The sequence below is a fragment of the Manacus vitellinus genome, unplaced genomic scaffold (assembly GCF_001715985.3).
Source record: "Manacus vitellinus isolate BGI_N305 unplaced genomic scaffold, ASM171598v3 scaffold_40_pilon, whole genome shotgun sequence".
Taxonomy (NCBI): domain Eukaryota; kingdom Metazoa; phylum Chordata; class Aves; order Passeriformes; family Pipridae; genus Manacus; species Manacus vitellinus.
In genome coordinates this window covers 4,826,980-4,846,281 of record NW_021940541.1, presented here as the reverse complement: position 1 = coordinate 4,846,281, position 19,302 = coordinate 4,826,980, and the positions used below count along the sequence as shown (strand labels likewise).

The 19,302-nt window shown below is 38.8% G+C and overlaps 1 protein-coding gene across 1 annotated transcript in view; it reads right to left on the bottom strand.

Annotated features, from left to right (window-relative positions):
* ATE1 (arginyltransferase 1) overlaps window positions 1–19,302 on the bottom strand; it is a 72,255-nt gene that overhangs the window by 7,315 nt on the left and 45,638 nt on the right. The window contains 1 exon segment of the mRNA XM_029962017.1: window positions 12,349–12,469. Within this exon segment, the coding sequence (XP_029817877.1) occupies window positions 12,349–12,469 (121 nt within the window).

Genomic DNA, 19,302 nt, shown 5'->3' with positions numbered 1-19,302 from the left:
CTCCCTCCTGAAACCAAAACATGCTGATACGCATTCCTGCTGAAATGCCAGTGTGAAATAAGGAGGAATGATTTTACCTTCTTTATTCACTGTTCAGCAGTGCTCTTTTATAGAGAAATTCAGAATTCCACGTTCGGAATCCTCGCGGCCAGGAGTCGATCAGCGTTTTTTCTAACGTTATTTTGGGAAGCTGATCTCCGAAGATTTTTATTGTTCACAAGTGCATTAATCTTTCTTATTACTACCTAGCATAAGCTGAGGTGAAAAGCAGCTCCAACGTGGTCAGGGAGCCAGGGAAGGACGGGCAAAGCTGGACAACCGAGACTCGGAGAGCGGAGCTGAAGCTTGGCCCAGGCTGGGAGCCAACACCACGCTGCAAAACCCATGATGGCTCAGAGGGTTTTGCAGCAAACTATTGCTAAACCAGCTCTTTGGTGCTGGCTGAGTTGGGCCAAGCTGGTTTTGATCAGCAGTGATGTGGAAAGGCAGCCACAGTGTTCTCTCTAGAGCCAGGTGTGACGCCGAGCCAATGGCACCTATTCCCTCATCCCCCTTGGATATCCTCATCAAAAATATGATATTTTTTAATTTGTCAGGGGTATTGTGTAAAAATGCAAGCAAGCTAACATTTTTTTAAAGTCCTTTTTTCCATTTACAGGAAAACAAGTGAAGAAATGATTATAAACAAGCGACAAATTTATTGACATTCTTATTTTTTAAATAGGAAAAAGGACAACTGCCAAATTCCAAAACACCCCACATTAGTCACAGGACCATATTTCTTACATTTTCTGCACAGAATGGATTCAGAATTAGTAATTCAAAAAAGAAATGTGGCAGTCCCACTAAACTCTGAAATGATGCTGTTTCTGATCATAAGTTTCAGTTTCCTGAAATGCTCCTTCAGCTCCTGGAATAGTGAAAGTATTTGGCCATGGTCAGTTTGTCCTTCAGCATCCATGCTACACAGAGAACCTGGATATTTTTTTCCCCCCTTAGCAGGATGAAACAGGGAAAGAAGGAAAGGAAAAGGCAAAGAACAAGTCCCAATTCAAAAATTCAAATATTTAAAACTGTGCCATTGACTGAAACCCATGATTCACTTTGAAAGTAGACTTTGAAAGAAACTCTCATGTAAATAACTCACTTTATAAATTAGTTTTCATTTTAATTAAAAATGGAATCTCAGAAAAAATTATTTTTACCTCTAAGCATGAAACCCACAGAACAAAAAGCACAAAAATAAACAGCTGATAACTGTATTTTTCAGACTGACAGCCCAAAGGGTGTGCTGGGTTTTTGGTTTTGTTTCAAGTTGTTCTTGGTTTTTAATTGTCAGTTTTGAAGCACTTAGGACCTACGTGTTTTTTAAAGATGAACAGAATGTTCACATTGTATAAATGAAAAAAAAAGAAAAGGTTTAAAATTCAATTTACAGGAAGTTTAAAAGTTTCATGATAGCCAAACTTTCAAACTAGGTGTAAAAATGATCAAAAGAAGCACCATCCCTTGCTGGTTATGCTACAGTGATGTTAATTTATTTGAGAAACATGACAGCCTTGTCCAACTTTTTTTAAAGAAAAGCTACATCTGGTTTACATGACCTGATCAATGATCAATGATTTTAAAACAAAGAAACTGTAAAAGGAAGAAACAAATTAACTTTTCAAATTTTATAACTGAAATATAGGAGATATTAATTGATAAAAATAGAAAATTATTCCACTGCAGTCAGAAGCCAAATACGTCTGACCTTTGAATTTAAGCTCATTTCTTACTCAATTTAAAGCATCATTACTTTTTGTTCACCAGCAAAGTATAGGATGTCATCCTCAAAAACTAAAGAGACAATAAGCAATACCCAATAACAGTCGTATTTATATAAAACAATGGTTGAAGTGTGCTTTTTCTCATATTTCTTCTTCCACACTGGACTCATACATTAAGGAATATTAAAGACCTCTATGCCTTGGGGTATAAAAATACTAACTCAAACCAAAGTAAGAGTACAGTTAAAATGAAGCATAAACAACGACACACAAAAATTCAATGAAAAGAATTCTTAATTAAAACCAGAAAGCACAAGTCACAAAGGAAGTACAGTAAAACGCTCAGGATATTCTCAATCAGCCAAATCTTTGCAGTTACTCTAACAAGAACAAAAAAAAAAAAAAAAGGGGGGGAGCTTCTGAAAGCACTGTTGAAAAAGAGAATGTTTGTAAGTGGAAAAAAGCACCTTATCAGAACATTATCGATGATCCTTAAAACGTGAAGACAGAGAAATTACAGTTTTACATGTATAACTTACAGGGATCCTTAAAATGGGTAAGGATAGGAGGTTGGAACAAGGGGAAATCCTAGAGACATCTTCCAAACAAAACTTTTGGGCTTGGTGCCTGAAATCATACAACTGCTTTATGATTTGCAATTCAATCCCGAGAAGGGAGCAGCCTAATCACCCCCCAGAACACTCTGAGAGCCCTCACCCCGCTGGGCCACGAGGAAACAATCACTCATTGTGTTGTGACTCTTATTATTCCAGTAGTAAACATGAATAGGGGCCAATGGAAAACATTTCCTGTGAATGCAGCAATGCAGAGCAGCTCTTGGTTTCAGCTGTAAGCAAAAGCTTCTGGCTTACCTGCAGACAAGTCTTTGACTAAGCTGCCCAACACTAAAATCCAACTATGTCCTGCTGATCTGGACACATTGGAAAGAATGTGTCCACAAAACACAACCCAAGAACTGCACATAAAATAACATATATATAAAATTCCCAGTTTATTTATGAGGAGCTCTCATATAATACAATTATTCTATACCTCGATTTATTATCCTGAAGAAAAAGGTGCCTGAAAAATAGCTACTGAAGGGCAAGATTTAAAGCACAGATCACAGAATGTTTAGGTTGGTAAAGCCCTCTAAGACCATCAAGTCCAACCATTCCCCAGCACTGCCAAGGCCACCACTAACCCCTGTCCCCAAGTGCCACATCCACACAGCTTTTAAATCCCTCAGGGATAAGAACTCTACCACTGCCCTGGGCAACTGTGCCAGGGCTGGACAACCCTTTCAGTGAAGAAACCTCTCCCAATATCCAACCTAAATCTCCCTTGGCATAACTTGAGGCCACTTCCTCTTGTCCTATCAAGGACTGATATGATATTTCTCCAAGGGCTTGCTTTTTAGGGATGCAGTATAAAAATCCCCCTAGTACTACCTGGGAAAATGTTAGTTAAATGAGACTGAACAGTTTCCCATCTGAAAACAGCATCCAGTGCCTCCAAAGTCATGACACTAAGAAATTAAAAAAAAAAAAAGGAGCATAATCCAGCTGATGGCAAGTTGACAAAGATAACTATTTCACTTTTAGATGCTCTTCCAGAGGACAAAATGAACTAGTCACTTCCTTTGAAGTTGTATCTCTAACACTATTCTTGATGACTTCAGATACGAGAAATGAGAATGTGAACTGCCAATGAAGAATATTAAATGCATACCCAGCACACTTTGGTAGCTTTTTTTTTTTTTTAGTTCTGTCTTTCCTGTTCTAACTCTACTTTTTGGTTATCTAATCAACTGTCAGCTATGCCTTCAGTTTAAATGCACCCTGCAGACAAGGGCCAGAGGCAGAACCACAGCAGGCACAATGTTTTCAATGCATGAGCTCTGGGAGATGCTATTCCAGGGCATGTTCTCCCTAAACCAGGTGTCCTGACTCAGCAGCCTGCAAGAGGTAGTTCTGCAGATCAGAACTAGCTAAGTCCAAGTTTTACCAGCTCATTCACGACCAAACTAATTCCTGATGGATTCTGCAGGCTTTTCTAATCCAACAGGCACTTGGAACCAGCACATGAAAGCAACTCGAGGTCACTTTTAGCAGGGAATGAAAACTGCACATGTGTCTTTACAGAGACTTTAGCAAGCTACTTGTCATCAAGAACATAATCCAAAGTGGCTCAGTTAATGGTAGGAGAGACACAGTAAACATGCTATAAAATCTGTGAATTAAAGGTTGAGAATACTAATGCATCTTAAATAGAAAAGGTTAGGGATGGGGATGATGGTGGGGATGACAGGACAAGGGGGAATGGCTTTAAAGGGAAGGAGAGTTGGATGTAGATTAGATGTTAGGAATAAATTCTTCCCTGTGAGGGTGGAGAGGCCCTGGCACAGGTTGCCCAGAGAAGCTGTGGCTGCCCCATCCCTGGAAATGTTCAAGGCCAGGGTAGGGGGCTTGGAGCAACCTGGGCTAGTGGAAGGTGTCCCTGCCCAGAGGGTTAGAACCAGCTGAGCTTTAAGTTCCCTTCCAACCCAAACCATTCTGTGATTCCATGAAAAGAAAACACAAAAATCAAATTTAGAGAGTTATGCCTTAAGGAGTTAGAGCTCCAAAAAAATGGGAAGGAAAAGCTGAAAAAAAAAGAGTTAAATACTACTTATTAAAATACTTGAACTGTATAGAAGTGAAAATGGCAGAAAGCAACAAGAGGATCTTTCAAAAAGAAGGGCAAAGTCCTCGTTAAGACTGATATGTGGGGAGGAAAAAAACCAGAGACGAGAGTCAAGCTGAGAATTACAAATGCAAACATTTCCACGAAATAGGAAAAACTGAAGCAATTGGCAGTAGCTTATCAGCTAAATAAATCAGATTTACAGCAATCAATTTACTGGCTAAATTAATTAAAACATGGAATCAGTTATGTTCCATGTGAAAAGCTGGGATGATGTCACCAGGGCAGAGAGGGAACATGTTTGGAGGCACCGTGGATTGTTCCAGAAGGTCTGACCCTGGCAGAGGTGGCTGAGCCAGGGCTCAGCACATGCCTGTGGTGTCCCTTCCACAGCTGCTCTGTGCCTGGGCCTAATTACAGCTTTCAACTTTTATCACATTTTGAAACTAATCCCATATGCTGGTTGTCCTCAGCATGGAATAAATCTGCATCATCTCTCTGCTTGTCCCACATTATTTGGTTTTTAATTTCTGCCCTTGTGCTTCTAACGCCTTCTGCGTGTGGAAAATGGTTCCTCCAGGATTTGGCAGTCCTTGCCCTTCCCCACATTCCCTTGAATCTTCAGCAACTCATAAGTTCATTTCTGGTCTAGCTGAGCATAAAGCCACCTAAGATTCGTCTCTTCAATGTCACGAGAAGTAAAGTATGCCTGGACATCTTTCTTTTTCAAGCAAAGCCCTCAAAAAAATTTAATTTCAAAATACCTCTGCTCGTTACACAATCTCTACGATGGTAATTTTGGATTAAAACATATTTTTGAGGATTTTGCAGTCCAAGCCAAAGGTTTCATGAATCACAGCGGAACTAAGTGGTGCTGCTTGAGGGGCACTGGTTTACTCTGCCACATACATGTCAGCAGCAGATATATTCAGAATATCAATAAATACAAATTTTTAAATCCCAAATATTTATTAAGGTTTGCAATTTCTGACCCACATAACAATTCGTGCCCTGCCAGTTGCTAAGGATCCACAAATTAAGTGACTAACATTGCCTTTTTGTTACAGAAGCACTGCAATATTTGAGCATATTTTTGCATATAAGGCTAAGACCCCATGCCAGTCATTGCATTGTAATACAGATATACTAAAAAGTGAGGGAAAAATCTGCCTGGCTACACCTTATTGGCATTATCTTCATTGTTTTAACATCTTGGACGCTCAAGGATCACACTGGATTTAGAAATATGCATTCTGACGGCTCTAAGTGTTCATAAACTTAATTAGAAACAGATACAAACTTGTAAGATGTGTCTGTTCTAGAGGTGCTGCTGGAAAGAATTGATATGTCTGTCTTTTTCTTGGTTATAGCATTCAAATTTATTACCCATAGCTCTGATAATAGTGGAAAGTCAGTTCTTTAGGAGAGTTTAGTTCGTGGTCTATCAGAGTTTATTTAAACTCTTTCCCAACTCTCCAAAGTACACAACACTATCTTAAAAAATATTATAAACAGCAGTTGTTCTAGAGAAAACCAGCAATTTCTCCCAAATCAGATGATTGCACAGTTCTAAACAATTGGTTTAATGTTTTCCATCTGGGATGGTTTTGTGACCACATTTTCATCGTCTCAAGAACCTCAGTGCATTTACCCTTGTAAACATTAATCTGCATCACACTACCCTTATAAACATTAACATATACTGGCTTTTGCATTAATCCCTCTGCCTGGATCCAGAGATGCAACACTACATGGACTTTGCCAGGGATCTGAACTATCAGACGTGACCAAATGGCAACCACAGTTCACTTTCAGGATACAAATATGTGATCGTGGCTTCTCTGCTGAGAGAGAGAGGAGGGATAAGACCAGTATCATGCTAATACACTATATTTTTAAATACACTGTGAAATTAAACAGCCTCTGCACTTGATAGGGGGGAAAAAAAGTCAAAATACTCGTGTTCACGCACACAATAAATGTAAAACATGTCTGAAATACTTTTAATAGCAGTGTCTAAATTGTATATAAAATCAAATGTTTTGAAAGACACAACACTAGAAATGATAGTTATCAAAATAGTTGTGACAGATTATTTTTCTACTGAAAGCATTATGCACAAACCCATATATTTAAAATAAACATAGTTTTGTATAACAAGCCTGCAGATTTCTGGGTAAGGATTTTAAGTTTTATTTACTGGAACTAATAACCCTCAGTTTCTTGCAAGAAGCATTAAGATGCATTATTAGCAACTGCTAATAAGAGGATTCAGTTGTTGCTAAATACTGGGAATGTTGTTTGCCTTTCACTACTCTAGCTCACTATGAGCAGCAGAATAGACAAATACACAGATATATTTCTGAAGAGAGTTTTTTTCAGCTTGTATTCTCATAAATTTTAAAAACCCGGTAAAAACTTGCAACAAAAGTTACAAGGTTACTACAGAAAGAGATTGAAAATCTTAAATAATTTTCTTTAGTTTGGTAACTCAAAATTAGTGATCTGCTATCAACTCTGTCCATTAGGGATTACACTGAATGGAGTTTTTTACAGTGATTCTTGTGAGCCTGAAGTGAGGATTTTCTGACCTCTGCACAGTTTTGTGTTGTGTCCCAGGGCTCCAGCACCGACTGTTGGACTCATACTCCTGGGAATGAAAGTTCAGGCACTGATTTTAGTGCTCTTTTCCTTTTGGGTTTTGTTTTTCTCCAATGGTTAAGACTTGTATGTGAACATGAGGCAATTTGAAAGGCTTTTTAGATTTCAGCATCTGCCCTTCATGCAGACACAGTTCCTGGGTGGCTGGGCAGGCCGATCACTGGAAAGCACAGAAAAGACAAATCATCTTCTCTTGATTCCAATGCCTACCATAATTTTGGCTCAGACCAGCTGGGAACTGGTCAACTCAAGCCTAAATTCTCCTAAGGACTTCCACTCTGCTGGAAGAAACAAGGTCTTTATTGCTGTGTGAAAGTGGCAGATGCAAAGTCTGGTCTGCAGCAAGAGCAAGGGGTGGAAGGAAGGTGGTTGCTGAATCCTTTAGCATTGTCATCTCTTCAGGTTTCCACATCCAGTTTCTTTCTACATAGTGTATCCAAATAACAGCCTCTCTTATTCATCTCTACGAATATCTACCTAGATGTTCAAGTTTGAATCCTATTGTTACTTATTTCAACAGTTTGTTCTTGCCAAGTCCTTCTTCGCACTGTTCTAATTACATGAACTACTGCAGAATTTTCTTCCCCGTCTTTCCATGCATGTCTCTGCCAGCTACCTGTACCCTGATCACATCAGAGAACATCACTTCTAAGGCTTCCCACTCTTTATTTCCCTCCATCTTCATTCCCAGCACCTGCAGGCAGCAATGTATGTTCTACCTCTGACTGTGGGATCTGAGATCCCAGACGAGTTTATCTGTTTTGTGTCTCCCCATATTCTTCATTCCTCCTACACCTCTCACACTACAAAAGATTTCTCCATAAACTCTGGAAGACAACTGAAGTACTTCCTTACAGCCCTCCTTGAAACTCTCCTTCACTGTGATGTTTACAAAAAGTTCAGTTTAGTCTATTAATAGACTATAATTTAGTCTACTACTACAATTCACCAGGCAACCCAGAAGTGCTTCTCTGTTTCTTTATCCCACCCTTTTGCCTCCATCAAGGTTTCTGTTAACCACACTCTCTGGAGCAAAGATTGTCTTGTCTCTAAGAACACACAAAGCAAAGACAGAGGAGCCTATGTTATGGCTTTGTTATGTGTAATTTTTCAACGCTGGAGAAAATACTTTCATTTTAATTAATGTATTCCATTCGATTCCGTTTTGATTTCAGTCTATTATTAGATAGACAGGAAGTTGAGCAGATGTGTATTAGCTTACCAAATTTATCAACTTCAGCAGACAAATCATTCAAGGCAGAAAAAGCCTTGAAGTCCTTTTGATCTGCAGCACTCACAGCCCTGCTCACACAGCTTCTGCAGATGCAGGAGTGTGGGAAGCAGCTTCCACTGCTGACATTGCTGTGGATCATTCCTAGAAATTCACATCAAGCTTCTTCACTTGGGTAACAGTCCCCTGTTCACCCTGGCTGGCACTATGTCCATCCCACATTCTATGACACAGTCACATAACTATGAAGGCTTTGAAGTACTTTTAGATTGGGATTGTATCTGTCCTCATCTGACAGCCTTTACAGTCCAGTGCTGATGGGAAGAGAGATTTGAAGTTTCCCACTAATTTAATTACCATCTCAAAAGTAGATTTTAATAAAGATTTTACTTCATGAAGACATTTTTCACAGGTTTCTCTCAGGAGCAACCAACTGAAAATCTCCACAGATGTTAGAAAGCGAAAAGACACGTCACTGGGTTAATCTCAGAAAAATGGGAAGTGGAAGGATAAAAATATTGCCAGGATACCAAGCAAACTACTTATAATTCTTTCCATACTGCCTTTGTCCCATGGGCAAAGCAGCTGGTGAAAGTACCAGTGAAGTAAAACCCCGAGGACCAGTTTTGAGAGGAGGAAGTTAATGGGTATGGCACACAGATCATGCCCAGGAATATTTCAGCAGCTGCTATCGTGTGACTGAATTTTGCTCCTCAGTTTGATGTCTTGTCAAAGTCCCTGTCAAGTACTTATCTGCAGAGCAACCTTTTAATTAACTTCTTTTTTCTTCAGCATATCTCCATCTGTACTTACAGCTAATGGCCTGTTAAATGAAGTTCAGCACTATCTCAATTTCCAGAATGCATCACTATCCAAACCCTCTGTTAGTGCCCCATCTCACTAACTACTTATTTAGTTGTAAGTAAATGACTGATGACTAGTTAATAATAAACATATCAGAATCCTAATAAGCCTCTCTCTTTTATAAGATGATGCCAGGTCTTCTGAATTTTTCAAACTGAACAGACAATAAAAATGAAAAATCTGTTCTGAGGCATGAGTAATTCAGGCAAAACTTGTGATTTATAAAAGCAAAAATACTTGACAAACATGACCTACCATCCATGAATGCTGTCTGAATGTTGCTATGCACAATGTTTTCAGAGGTAACTGATGTTTTTCAGTGCATGTTAGGAAATGCACACCCCAGCAGTTTATTTAAGTATCTAATTCGAGTGTTTGCTGGTACAAAACCTCATTGCTGTCTCTGTATGATTGGTGTGTTTTGAGGTTAAGTAGGGATAGTAAAGTGTTACTAACTGAGATACTTCCTTAGACTTATTTGTCTTGTATAAAGAGTTAAGGACTTTGTTTAGTTTGTCTGTCCTCTTTTCATTCTCCAACTGTTGATAAAAGTATGAGACGGCAGAGAAGAAGGAAATGGCAAACAATACACTCTAAAAACCATCTGAAAATGCTACAGCTTCACACAACCACACAATAAAAAACAAGAAAAAATCCTCCACAAAGATTAATTAATATTTTCTTGTGCTTTAGAAAAGAAAAGGCTACTTTTTCTGAGCATCTTTTTCTTTTTTTTGCCAGAAAAGTAAAAATAAATCTGATTAGAGGAAGGAGTTCTGCAACGTAATGTGCATGAATACTCAAAGATCCTTTTCATATTACAGAGGTTTGAGAGGTCAGAGCACATAACATTCTCTCCTGAAACTGCAGCTGGTAAATTTATGAGGTAAATTTCTTAATTTTTTTTAAAGGGAGGGAAAACACATTCAGAAATTGCTGAAAAATATGAAGAAACTAGTATGAGGTAATGCCTAAGAAATTTTGACATTACAGACAATATTAGAAGATGACCATTTCCAGCAACTGTTTTATTGCCCCAGACAGCAATGCAAGCTGCACTGTTTCTCCCACTCCTTTACTGGATCTGGTTGTTAATTATCTGGTTATATCAGTTTCTACATCCCATTCCTGATAAATCATGACCTGCTTCACCACACTCATGGACAGTATGACAGAGAGTTGATTCAAGAGGAATAAAGCACACCATCATTCCTATTGGTCTCTTTAAAATTCACTGTAACTTCATTAAACTCATATTGCTGACTATTGTAAAGAATTAAGAAAGGAACTGATTTCATTGTTGAGAAATGGCTTCCTTGGAGCAAGCAACTACTTAAACCTCAAATGACTTCAAGCTCACAGCAGGCTCTGTGCACTTCAACGTGGAGCTATGTTTTAATTTCCTTAAACCACAGGACACAAGTCACAGCTCCAGTAGTGTCTGGAGTGAGATATTCTGTGCTGATAATGATGCAAAGCTTTATATCCCGTGGTTTCCAAACACGTGGTGTGCCACAGGGATTTCACACAGTCGAGGAGATGATGCCCCTCTGCCTGCATGGGGTTAACACCTTCAAAGGCAGCAGTTTAGCACTCTCTGCTTTCTGAATACCAAGAGAATCCTGAACACCACTGGCCTCCAAAGCCACTCCCTTCTTCCTCCTGCCTTTGTAATTTCTTTCCAGTTTCCTCTCCCCAATCTAAGGATGGTTCTGGTTGACCAAGACATGATCATGTGCTGCTCATTTCAATCTTTTACACATTGAGAATTTCCCTGGGGGATAAATACTCTTTTCAATGAGCATCCAAATGTGCTCCCCAGTCTGTTTCCCACCACATCACATGGCTACATCCACAATCCCTAAAGAACATTCTCTATTTGCACAGAACCCTTCAGGTAATTCTGCTACTAAAACTTTAAATCATAATCTATAGCTAGAAATCTATTTGAACTTTGCTATTGTAGTTCTTCTAATTATTATTAGTGTTCCAGTTGAGCAACCAGGTAACAAGCACAGGATGTGCAAGGAACTCAACAGCACTTCCAGAACTTCACAGTCCTGATTAAGCAGCCTATTCAAATTCCTTTGATTTATCTACATCCTGCCCTTCCAGGATTTAACAGTTAACTGTCTAGGGAAGGAAAATCCTACTAAACTAGACTAAAAAGTAAAAAGATAAAAAAAAAAAAAAAGGAAAGAGAGTAAAAGAAAAAAGTAAAAAGAAAGAAGCAACTGTTGAAGACTACTCAGAGACAGGTAAATCTGTATTTTGGTGCTTAGAAACAGACCATGGTGTTACATACTCTTGAGCTGAGTAACACCACACATCTCTAATACCACAGCCACATTCAATTGTTATTCACAGGAGAAAGGGGATATTCAGCAATTTCCAATTAATAACTAAAGTTAAGTTGGTTCCCTTTCCCCACAAGCACCACTTCAATCATTCTCTAACACAGCTCCCCTGGGACCTGCCATCGGCCCAGAGAGTCAGTAACTAAAGCAAATACATGTATTTTTTCCATGTGATTGCATTGTTTTACAGTAGCATTTCTGTATTATGTCCTGGTCAGTAACATTTTCAACCATTCTATAGTGGCAAATCACTAAGCACCTATTTTACAGAGTGTATAAACCTATCTACTTCAAGATGTTTAAGGTGCTTCTGCTGTTGGTTGTATTTTTCACACGCACTGACAGATTGTTAAAATAAATCTGCCACTTTGTTTCTTAACAAAAGCACTTGATGCCTTTAAGCTTCTCCAGCCCTTTCACTTTCCTGTATTGATTCCAATTTCCTTCCTTTATGCATCCCTCCGACTGGAATGTGAAGAACAATTAACTGATTGGTTTTGTTCATGCCCAGAATAGCAAATATAATTACCTGAAAGGTAGCAATATGTGTTAATTTTGAACTATGTATAGTGTCTAAACCAGGATGTATTTCAAATTTGCATTGCTTACTTTATGTTACAAACCAAAACTCCCCATTTGCTACGTTTTGCTGCGGGAGTTGTGAATTTTACGCTTCTTCTGTTTTACAGATCACATTTCCATAATGCTGCAGCAGCAGATGCTACTGATACATCATAAAAAGACAGATATTTTACAGGCCTGTCATTCCTGGTAAACTCACCTGCTTTTCCATCCTGGTTGAACCGAGAGTACTTGGAGTTCTCAAGCAGGGGCAGACACTGCTCGATCGGCATCCAGACGTAGGTCTCTGGACACAGCAGGTCAGAGGGCCTGTACTGACCCTGGAAAAGAGAAAAGAAGGGGAAAACCAAAAAAGAGAGCAGTCATACCCAGCTGCACAAGAACACTCTGGCCACAGCTTCACAGATTTTCCAAAGAACGAGGAATAATTTTAATCTAATCTACACCAAATGAGTGTGCAGCGAAATCACAGGCTTTTAGTCATTTCAGCACCATCTCAGGAATACAAACCTAACCTTGGCACTTGATGAAAATGTAAAATTAACATCACACGCTTCCACGACATCAAAGATGGACTAGAGGAGTTTTGGCTTTGCTTACTGAAACTCTGTATTTAAGTTATCCTCTAGAGTTCTGCTGAGCTGGTGCCAACACTAAAAAACTCAGCACCTCCAAAGGCAGCTCATCTCAAGTGTTGGTAATTCTAGCAAATAATGGAGACCAAAAAAAAAAAATATCTAATAGAAAAAAACCCCACTTAACAGTAAGCAGGACGCTTTTATTGCATTAGTGATGGAGCATTTCGTTCATTGCTACTTAAACAGTAACACTTTAATTCATGGAGTTTTTCCTGGATTAGTTTACAGGTAATGATTAGTGAAATTCTACCATTTTTTGTTGATTTATTAAAAAGATATTCTTTGCAGACATTCCCAGAAACTAAACAGACATAACTATTTTCCCTTTAGCTACACAGAAAATCACCACCTCAGCAACAATAACTTCCTCTAATCAGATCTTCATTTGATTTAAAATAAGATTATTCAGTGGCCTATAACTTCAGTCAAAAATCTATCTTGGAGCCATTACTCATTCAACCCATACCCTCTCAACATCCACAGCCATATGGTGGCAATATCAAATGAAATTTTAAATTGCAAATTCCTTACATGTATCAGCTTGAAAACCACCCATACAGCAAACAGAATGAAAAGTTGAAGGACCTCAATTAGAAGTTAAAAGATTGGGTGTTATCAGGAGTGATACTGAAGTTCAGGCCACTAGGAGTTGTTCATACCAGTTACAGTAAATAGGTAATTAAGATTATCATCTTGAGATGAAGTTCCGTTTTTTTCCAGTTTCCATTATGAAAAAAGCAAAGTACCCTTGAATGAAGCTGAGCAATATTTGGGAAGGGACACACATAATTATCCTGACTACAGCCTGGAGAAAAAGATATTCCTTCAGGGACACTCTTATGGAGCAACACCCCATTTTGGAGAATCAGAAGAAACAATTGCAGGTTTGCAGAGATCCCCAATTCTTTTCACACTCTTACTGTTTGACTCTTCATAATATTTACAGGAAAAATAACTTTTTTTAATATATTTCCCACCAACTGTAAACTGTTGAGTAGAAAATACAAGAATTATCTCTGATAAAAACAGTCAAACTGCCCACATGAAAAAACATAAAAATAGGCAAGCTTCCTGCTGAACCTTGTCAAATATCTAATACACCTTTCTGAAATGGTGTGTGTGACTGATTTTCTCATTTGAGGCACATTCAGGACTGACTGGTGACTACCAGTGTTGGGTTTAGATTTTTTTTAATTAAAGGCAAATTTTTATATTAAATTAAAACAATATTCTTCCAAGCCCATGCAAAAGTTTAAACCTCAAGGCCTTAGAAAATCCTCTAAAGCCAGAGAATGGAAATGACATTATTAAATAAACCACTTTGAAATGTTACGCTCTGTAAACAGAAATAATTGAATGGTATGTGAAGGTAGTGCTTAAAGAACACTTTTAGCCACCACTACTCAGATGAAACAATTTAAGGACTTGGGGGAAAAAACATGCCTTTTCAGTCATATTTTAAAAAAAACAGAATATAAACTACTTCTTGATTTAAAGACACTTTCTCAAGTGGCCCAGAAGGCAGAAATAGCCAAGGAATCATTTTTCAGAGCACAGAAAATACAAGGTGGCAAATTAGTCTTTCCCAGTAGCAGGGGCATACTCATGGCTATATGTAAAGACAGCCCAGCCACTTAGTTTTCCTAGGAAATACTGCTCCCACATCTTGAGATTTATCACCTTTGTGAATCCCACACATGAAAATTGTATCACTATGCAGCCATATTCTAAATTTCCCAATTAATTCTATAACGTCATAGTCTGGCATAAATAGGATATATAAAATTAACTGCATTGCAGCATTAGTGGTTTGGTTATAATTATTAAAAAAAAAAAGGCTTCTTCAGTACTGAGCAACACAGGAACAGGAAAAATTGATTATCCAAGCCATCACTGCAGGTTCAGTATTTATTTTTGGGCACCAAAATACCCTACTTAGGAAAGAAAAGGAAGAAATAGTTCTGAGGTGGCTTCCTTTAGAAGTTTTCTTCCCCCAAAACTTAGGATCTTACTAATAAACTTCCCTGAAGGCACAGGAGGCTGTGGGGATGACACACTGCTGACCTGGGACACACAATGGAATTAGAGGTAAAAATGAAAGGAGCCACTGATGCTCTTTGATATCCTCCCTTCCTAAAAGTGTTTACAAACATACCTGAAGGAAGACAGTGCTCCTGAAAAGGCATTTCATTTACACTGATGGTTGAACCCACATCCCATGACTCATTCCACAGAGGAAGTGGGAACATGGGACCTATCGAGGGGAGTTTTCTAATGAACAGCATTTGCACTGTGTCTGTATTGACAGAATTAAACAGGGAAGCCACAGAATCTGCTAAATCAAATGAAATAATGTCTAAGAGCTTTTACCTCCCCATCACCACCCTTTCCATAAGCACTTACTCTCAATTTACTTACTTTCTTCCAAATATTTAAAACCTCAATATGAAAACAAACCACCGTGAATCCAACTCATATTTTTTCCCCTCTGTCCCCTTATTCCTGGACTGTGAAAACATCTAAACTTAAGAACCCAGACAGATTCTACCTCTTGTCCAGGAGCATCTGCACTTCAAGAAAAATGTTCAAATTTCATTACTCACTCTAAAATGATTACATCATCTAAAAAAATTGCCTCTAAGCATACTATTTATACTCCTTATTCTATATATTGCTGATTTGCAGTGTACAACAACATAAATCCAAACCAGAAAGGGGATCTCCCAAAGGGAAGTGCTGCAGAGGGATTTATCACAGCAGAACTTAATCAGATTTGCAAAACTGCTTTTGAAAACCATTTCTCTCTGACTTCAGATTAAATCAGCATTCATTTCAGAAGTAATTCTGTCTATGGTACAAGTTCACAACTGAAAACATTTTGCTTTCTTTTATCTCACTGTATAAAAGCTCTTGCACAGTAGCACTGTTTAAGCTGTCCAGACAATCCTGGGAATATTTAACTACAAGACTTTCAACAAAAAGTATCATCTTACAGACCATCCCTAAGCACTTGTCTCAGGTTTCAGCTTCTCAAATCCAACACCACCTGCTGATGAAATGCACTCTGTCAATATACAACAACTGCACATATTTCTTTCTCTGCATCTACATTTTGTCCAGAAACAAAAAAAAATGTGCTTTTTTGAAATGTTTTTGGAAACAAACCCCATATATTTATCTAAAATTTTATTTTTTTTGGTGCTGTTTAGAATTTTTATGGACACCAGAAACATCCTTCTTGAGACAGAACCTTTTGAACCATTGTAAGATAAAAGCCACTGCAGGTCATACTCATGTCCATGGTACAGTCAAATATCCCATCTCTGACAACCATGAGTAGAAAACAACCAGTAAAGACTAAAATGTCAGGATGAGCCTTTAGTGTTACTCTGCCAATCCACTCCTGACTTCCAACAGTTTGCAGTACAGGTCCTTCTAGAAACAGGTAATTTCAGTAATAATGGATTTTGCCATTGCATAATCCTAAACAATTGCTTTGATTTACTTCCATCTGCGAGCTAGAGCTTGTTCCTGCCTCTGAGACAGAAATACAGTGAACAATTTTTGCCTTATCCCCCTGTCACTCATGATTTTACAAATACAGTACCGTGTAAACTGGATGAGGGTTTGGTTGGATACTGGAAGAAATTCTTCCCTGGGAGGGTGATGAGAACCTGGCACAGGTTGCCCAGAGAAGCTGTGGTTGCCCCAGGATCCCTGGAAGTGTCCAAGGCCAGGTTGGACGGGGCTTGGAGCAACCTGGGCTAGTGGAAGGTGTCCCTGCCCATGGCAGGGGTGGAACTGGAGGGTCTTTAAGGTCCTTTCCAACCCAAATCATTCTGTGATTCCATGATACCTCCATCAGCCTGAAGGGACCTATATTCTTTACTGCACTATTAGATAAGGTATTCTACACCTTTAACCATCTTATTCAACCTGTCCTTTATCCAGTTCTGCTTTTTCTTCTTCGAATCAGGGAAAGAGGATCCCAGGACAAAACCATACAAACTGCATCGCTCAAGGAGCAGGACAGCACCAGGTACAACAAAGATACAAAGAAACCCAAAAGATAAATACCTGACTAATCTATCAAATGGCTTGATTAAAAAGCAATACTGAAAATCAGTATGGCTAAGAAATTCCTGAGTACATGGTTTCTTCTACCAAGTCAACTCACTGCAATATAAATGTGACTGCTTGTTTAACAAAAAAATACCTCCAAGATCTTTTATTTTCACTAATTTTTGGGGCATTTTTCCTCTTATTTTATATAAGAGCCTTCAAGGTGCTTTCTCTTATACAATTAGGCATGCTGCATTTTAATTGGAAGCTTCTGGAAATAAATTTTACAGTGAGGCTGCCAAACCTAAATTAATACTTCACACCGTGATGTTTTTTGTTTTACAGTTTCCAAATTAGAATCGGCCAGAACTTCTCTGAACTTTTGTTCCACAGGAAGGGCAAAGGTTTTAATGAGACTTCAGTCTGGAGATTACTTTTTAAATATTTTGTAAAATCTGAGGGATTTGGTAAGCACTTGAGATGAAAAACACCAGCAGAGTTTGTTTTTGCAGTCTAAGTACAATTTAAAATGTAAAACTAGCAAGAAAGACAATAGTCTCAGAAATGAAGAAGGTCAAGCACCAGTAGCACTGAAAAAACAAAATAGGAAGGTCAAACACACATTTAATTCTTTTATCAGGTACAGCTTACATCTGTATTCTATTTTTCCACAATAAAGGCATTGATCTTTTATTAAAAGTGAATTAAGACTGCCTTCATCTCCATTTCTAGCCAGATGCTTAAAAAGAAGCGTTCTGGCTACACAAACAAAGCAACCCCAAATCATCCCCCGCGACCCGAGCGGGCGAGGCGGCACCGCCCATGGAAGAGCACGACAGACCACGGGGTGATTAAATTCAGCCCTTCCACTGAAAGACAACCCCGCTGGAATCCCAGCAGCAAAGCACTACAGCAGACCCTTGCTCCCTGATTTCATTACACAAACAGGAATAGGCTTTATGGATCCCCAGGAGAGCCCTTTGGCAGTAACTCGAACCGCTGTGTTCGCGAAGGCGGAGGTCGGCGGTGCCCGCGCTGAGCTGGGCACCTCAATCTCTCTGTGCTGCCAACTGTCCACGGCCACTCATGTGGGATCCACCTGTGGAAGGCCTAAAAGACTTCAGAAAAGAAACCAAAAAAACCTCTCCCCTCCCCAAACTACCTACACAAAGTCACTCCCATCTCGCGGTCGCTGTTTTAAAAACCCTTTCAAACAAACAAAAACCCCTTTAAGTAATAGACATAAAGCAAGCAGCTCTATTTATCCATGAGAGATGGCTGGAGACTTCGAATTTATCGTCAGAAAATATTCAGCACACAAGAAAGTCGGGACCAAAGAGGAGTTACATCATTAGGTAACTCAGTGAATAAGTGACACCATGGCTTTCACCACAGGCTCCACCCCGTGTGAACAGGCTGCCTGGTACTCCAGTGCCAGCATCAAACAAGTTGATTTTATCCAAACTGCAAACTCTGATTTAATTACACACTCCACATTTTTAGGACCCCAGGGGTGCATTTTTGAGAGCTCAGCCATCTTTCTGTTTTATTAAAGAATAATGAGTTGTAATCCTTAAAAGATGTTACAAATAACAACCACAATTCATTTCGTAGCTCACAGAACTCAAACTGCTTTAGAGAAATCCATGAAGGGTTAGTCTTTGCTCTTCAAAAAGCTGTGCTGATTCTCACCCTTTTCATTACATCATCAGAGGCACAAAACCATTGCAATGGGAATTTTACAGGCAGCCAGGGAGCTCTAAGGTGCTCCCCAAGGCACCTCAAACAGGGAAAGTCAGAGCAAACACCCACCTTCTCCTATATTCCTTGGTTTCCCACAAAGTGAAATGTAAATATAATTTGAAATTGTATTTCCAACAGAAGTACAGAATCATAGAATGGTTTGGGTTGGAAGGCTTCTTCAAGATCATCTAGTTCCAACCCTTATTTGGGGCAGTTTACAATTTTTGGTATTTTCTTTCTCAATGTGCCTCATGGATCTTTAAACTGACTGATCAAAGCAAATTTGTATATAATTTGCCAACTTTCACCTCTTTTCTGTTTATTTCCCAGTTCCACGTAGAGTATTAACAGAAACAACTAATCATAAACTGTTTCCAAAGCAAAAATACTTCTGACACTTGGTTTTAGATGTCATACAACTCGTAGAAAACAAATAATTTCCTACAATTATTGACTCTATAGTCATACTTAGCTGTTCAATGAACATAGGTGAAAAAAAGTGTTTCAGAAGGTTTCCATAGTGTCCTTCAGGTAAATAAAATATTTCAGGTAAGTGTAAAACAGATTAAGATAATGAGTAAAAGTCAAGAAGGAAGGTAGCCGAGTTTCATGTTCAATATCCCTACAACTATCATGCAATTATTTGGCCATTAACTGCCTACATGCTCTTAGCCCACCACAGAAACAGAATTAAATTCAGTTTATTTTAA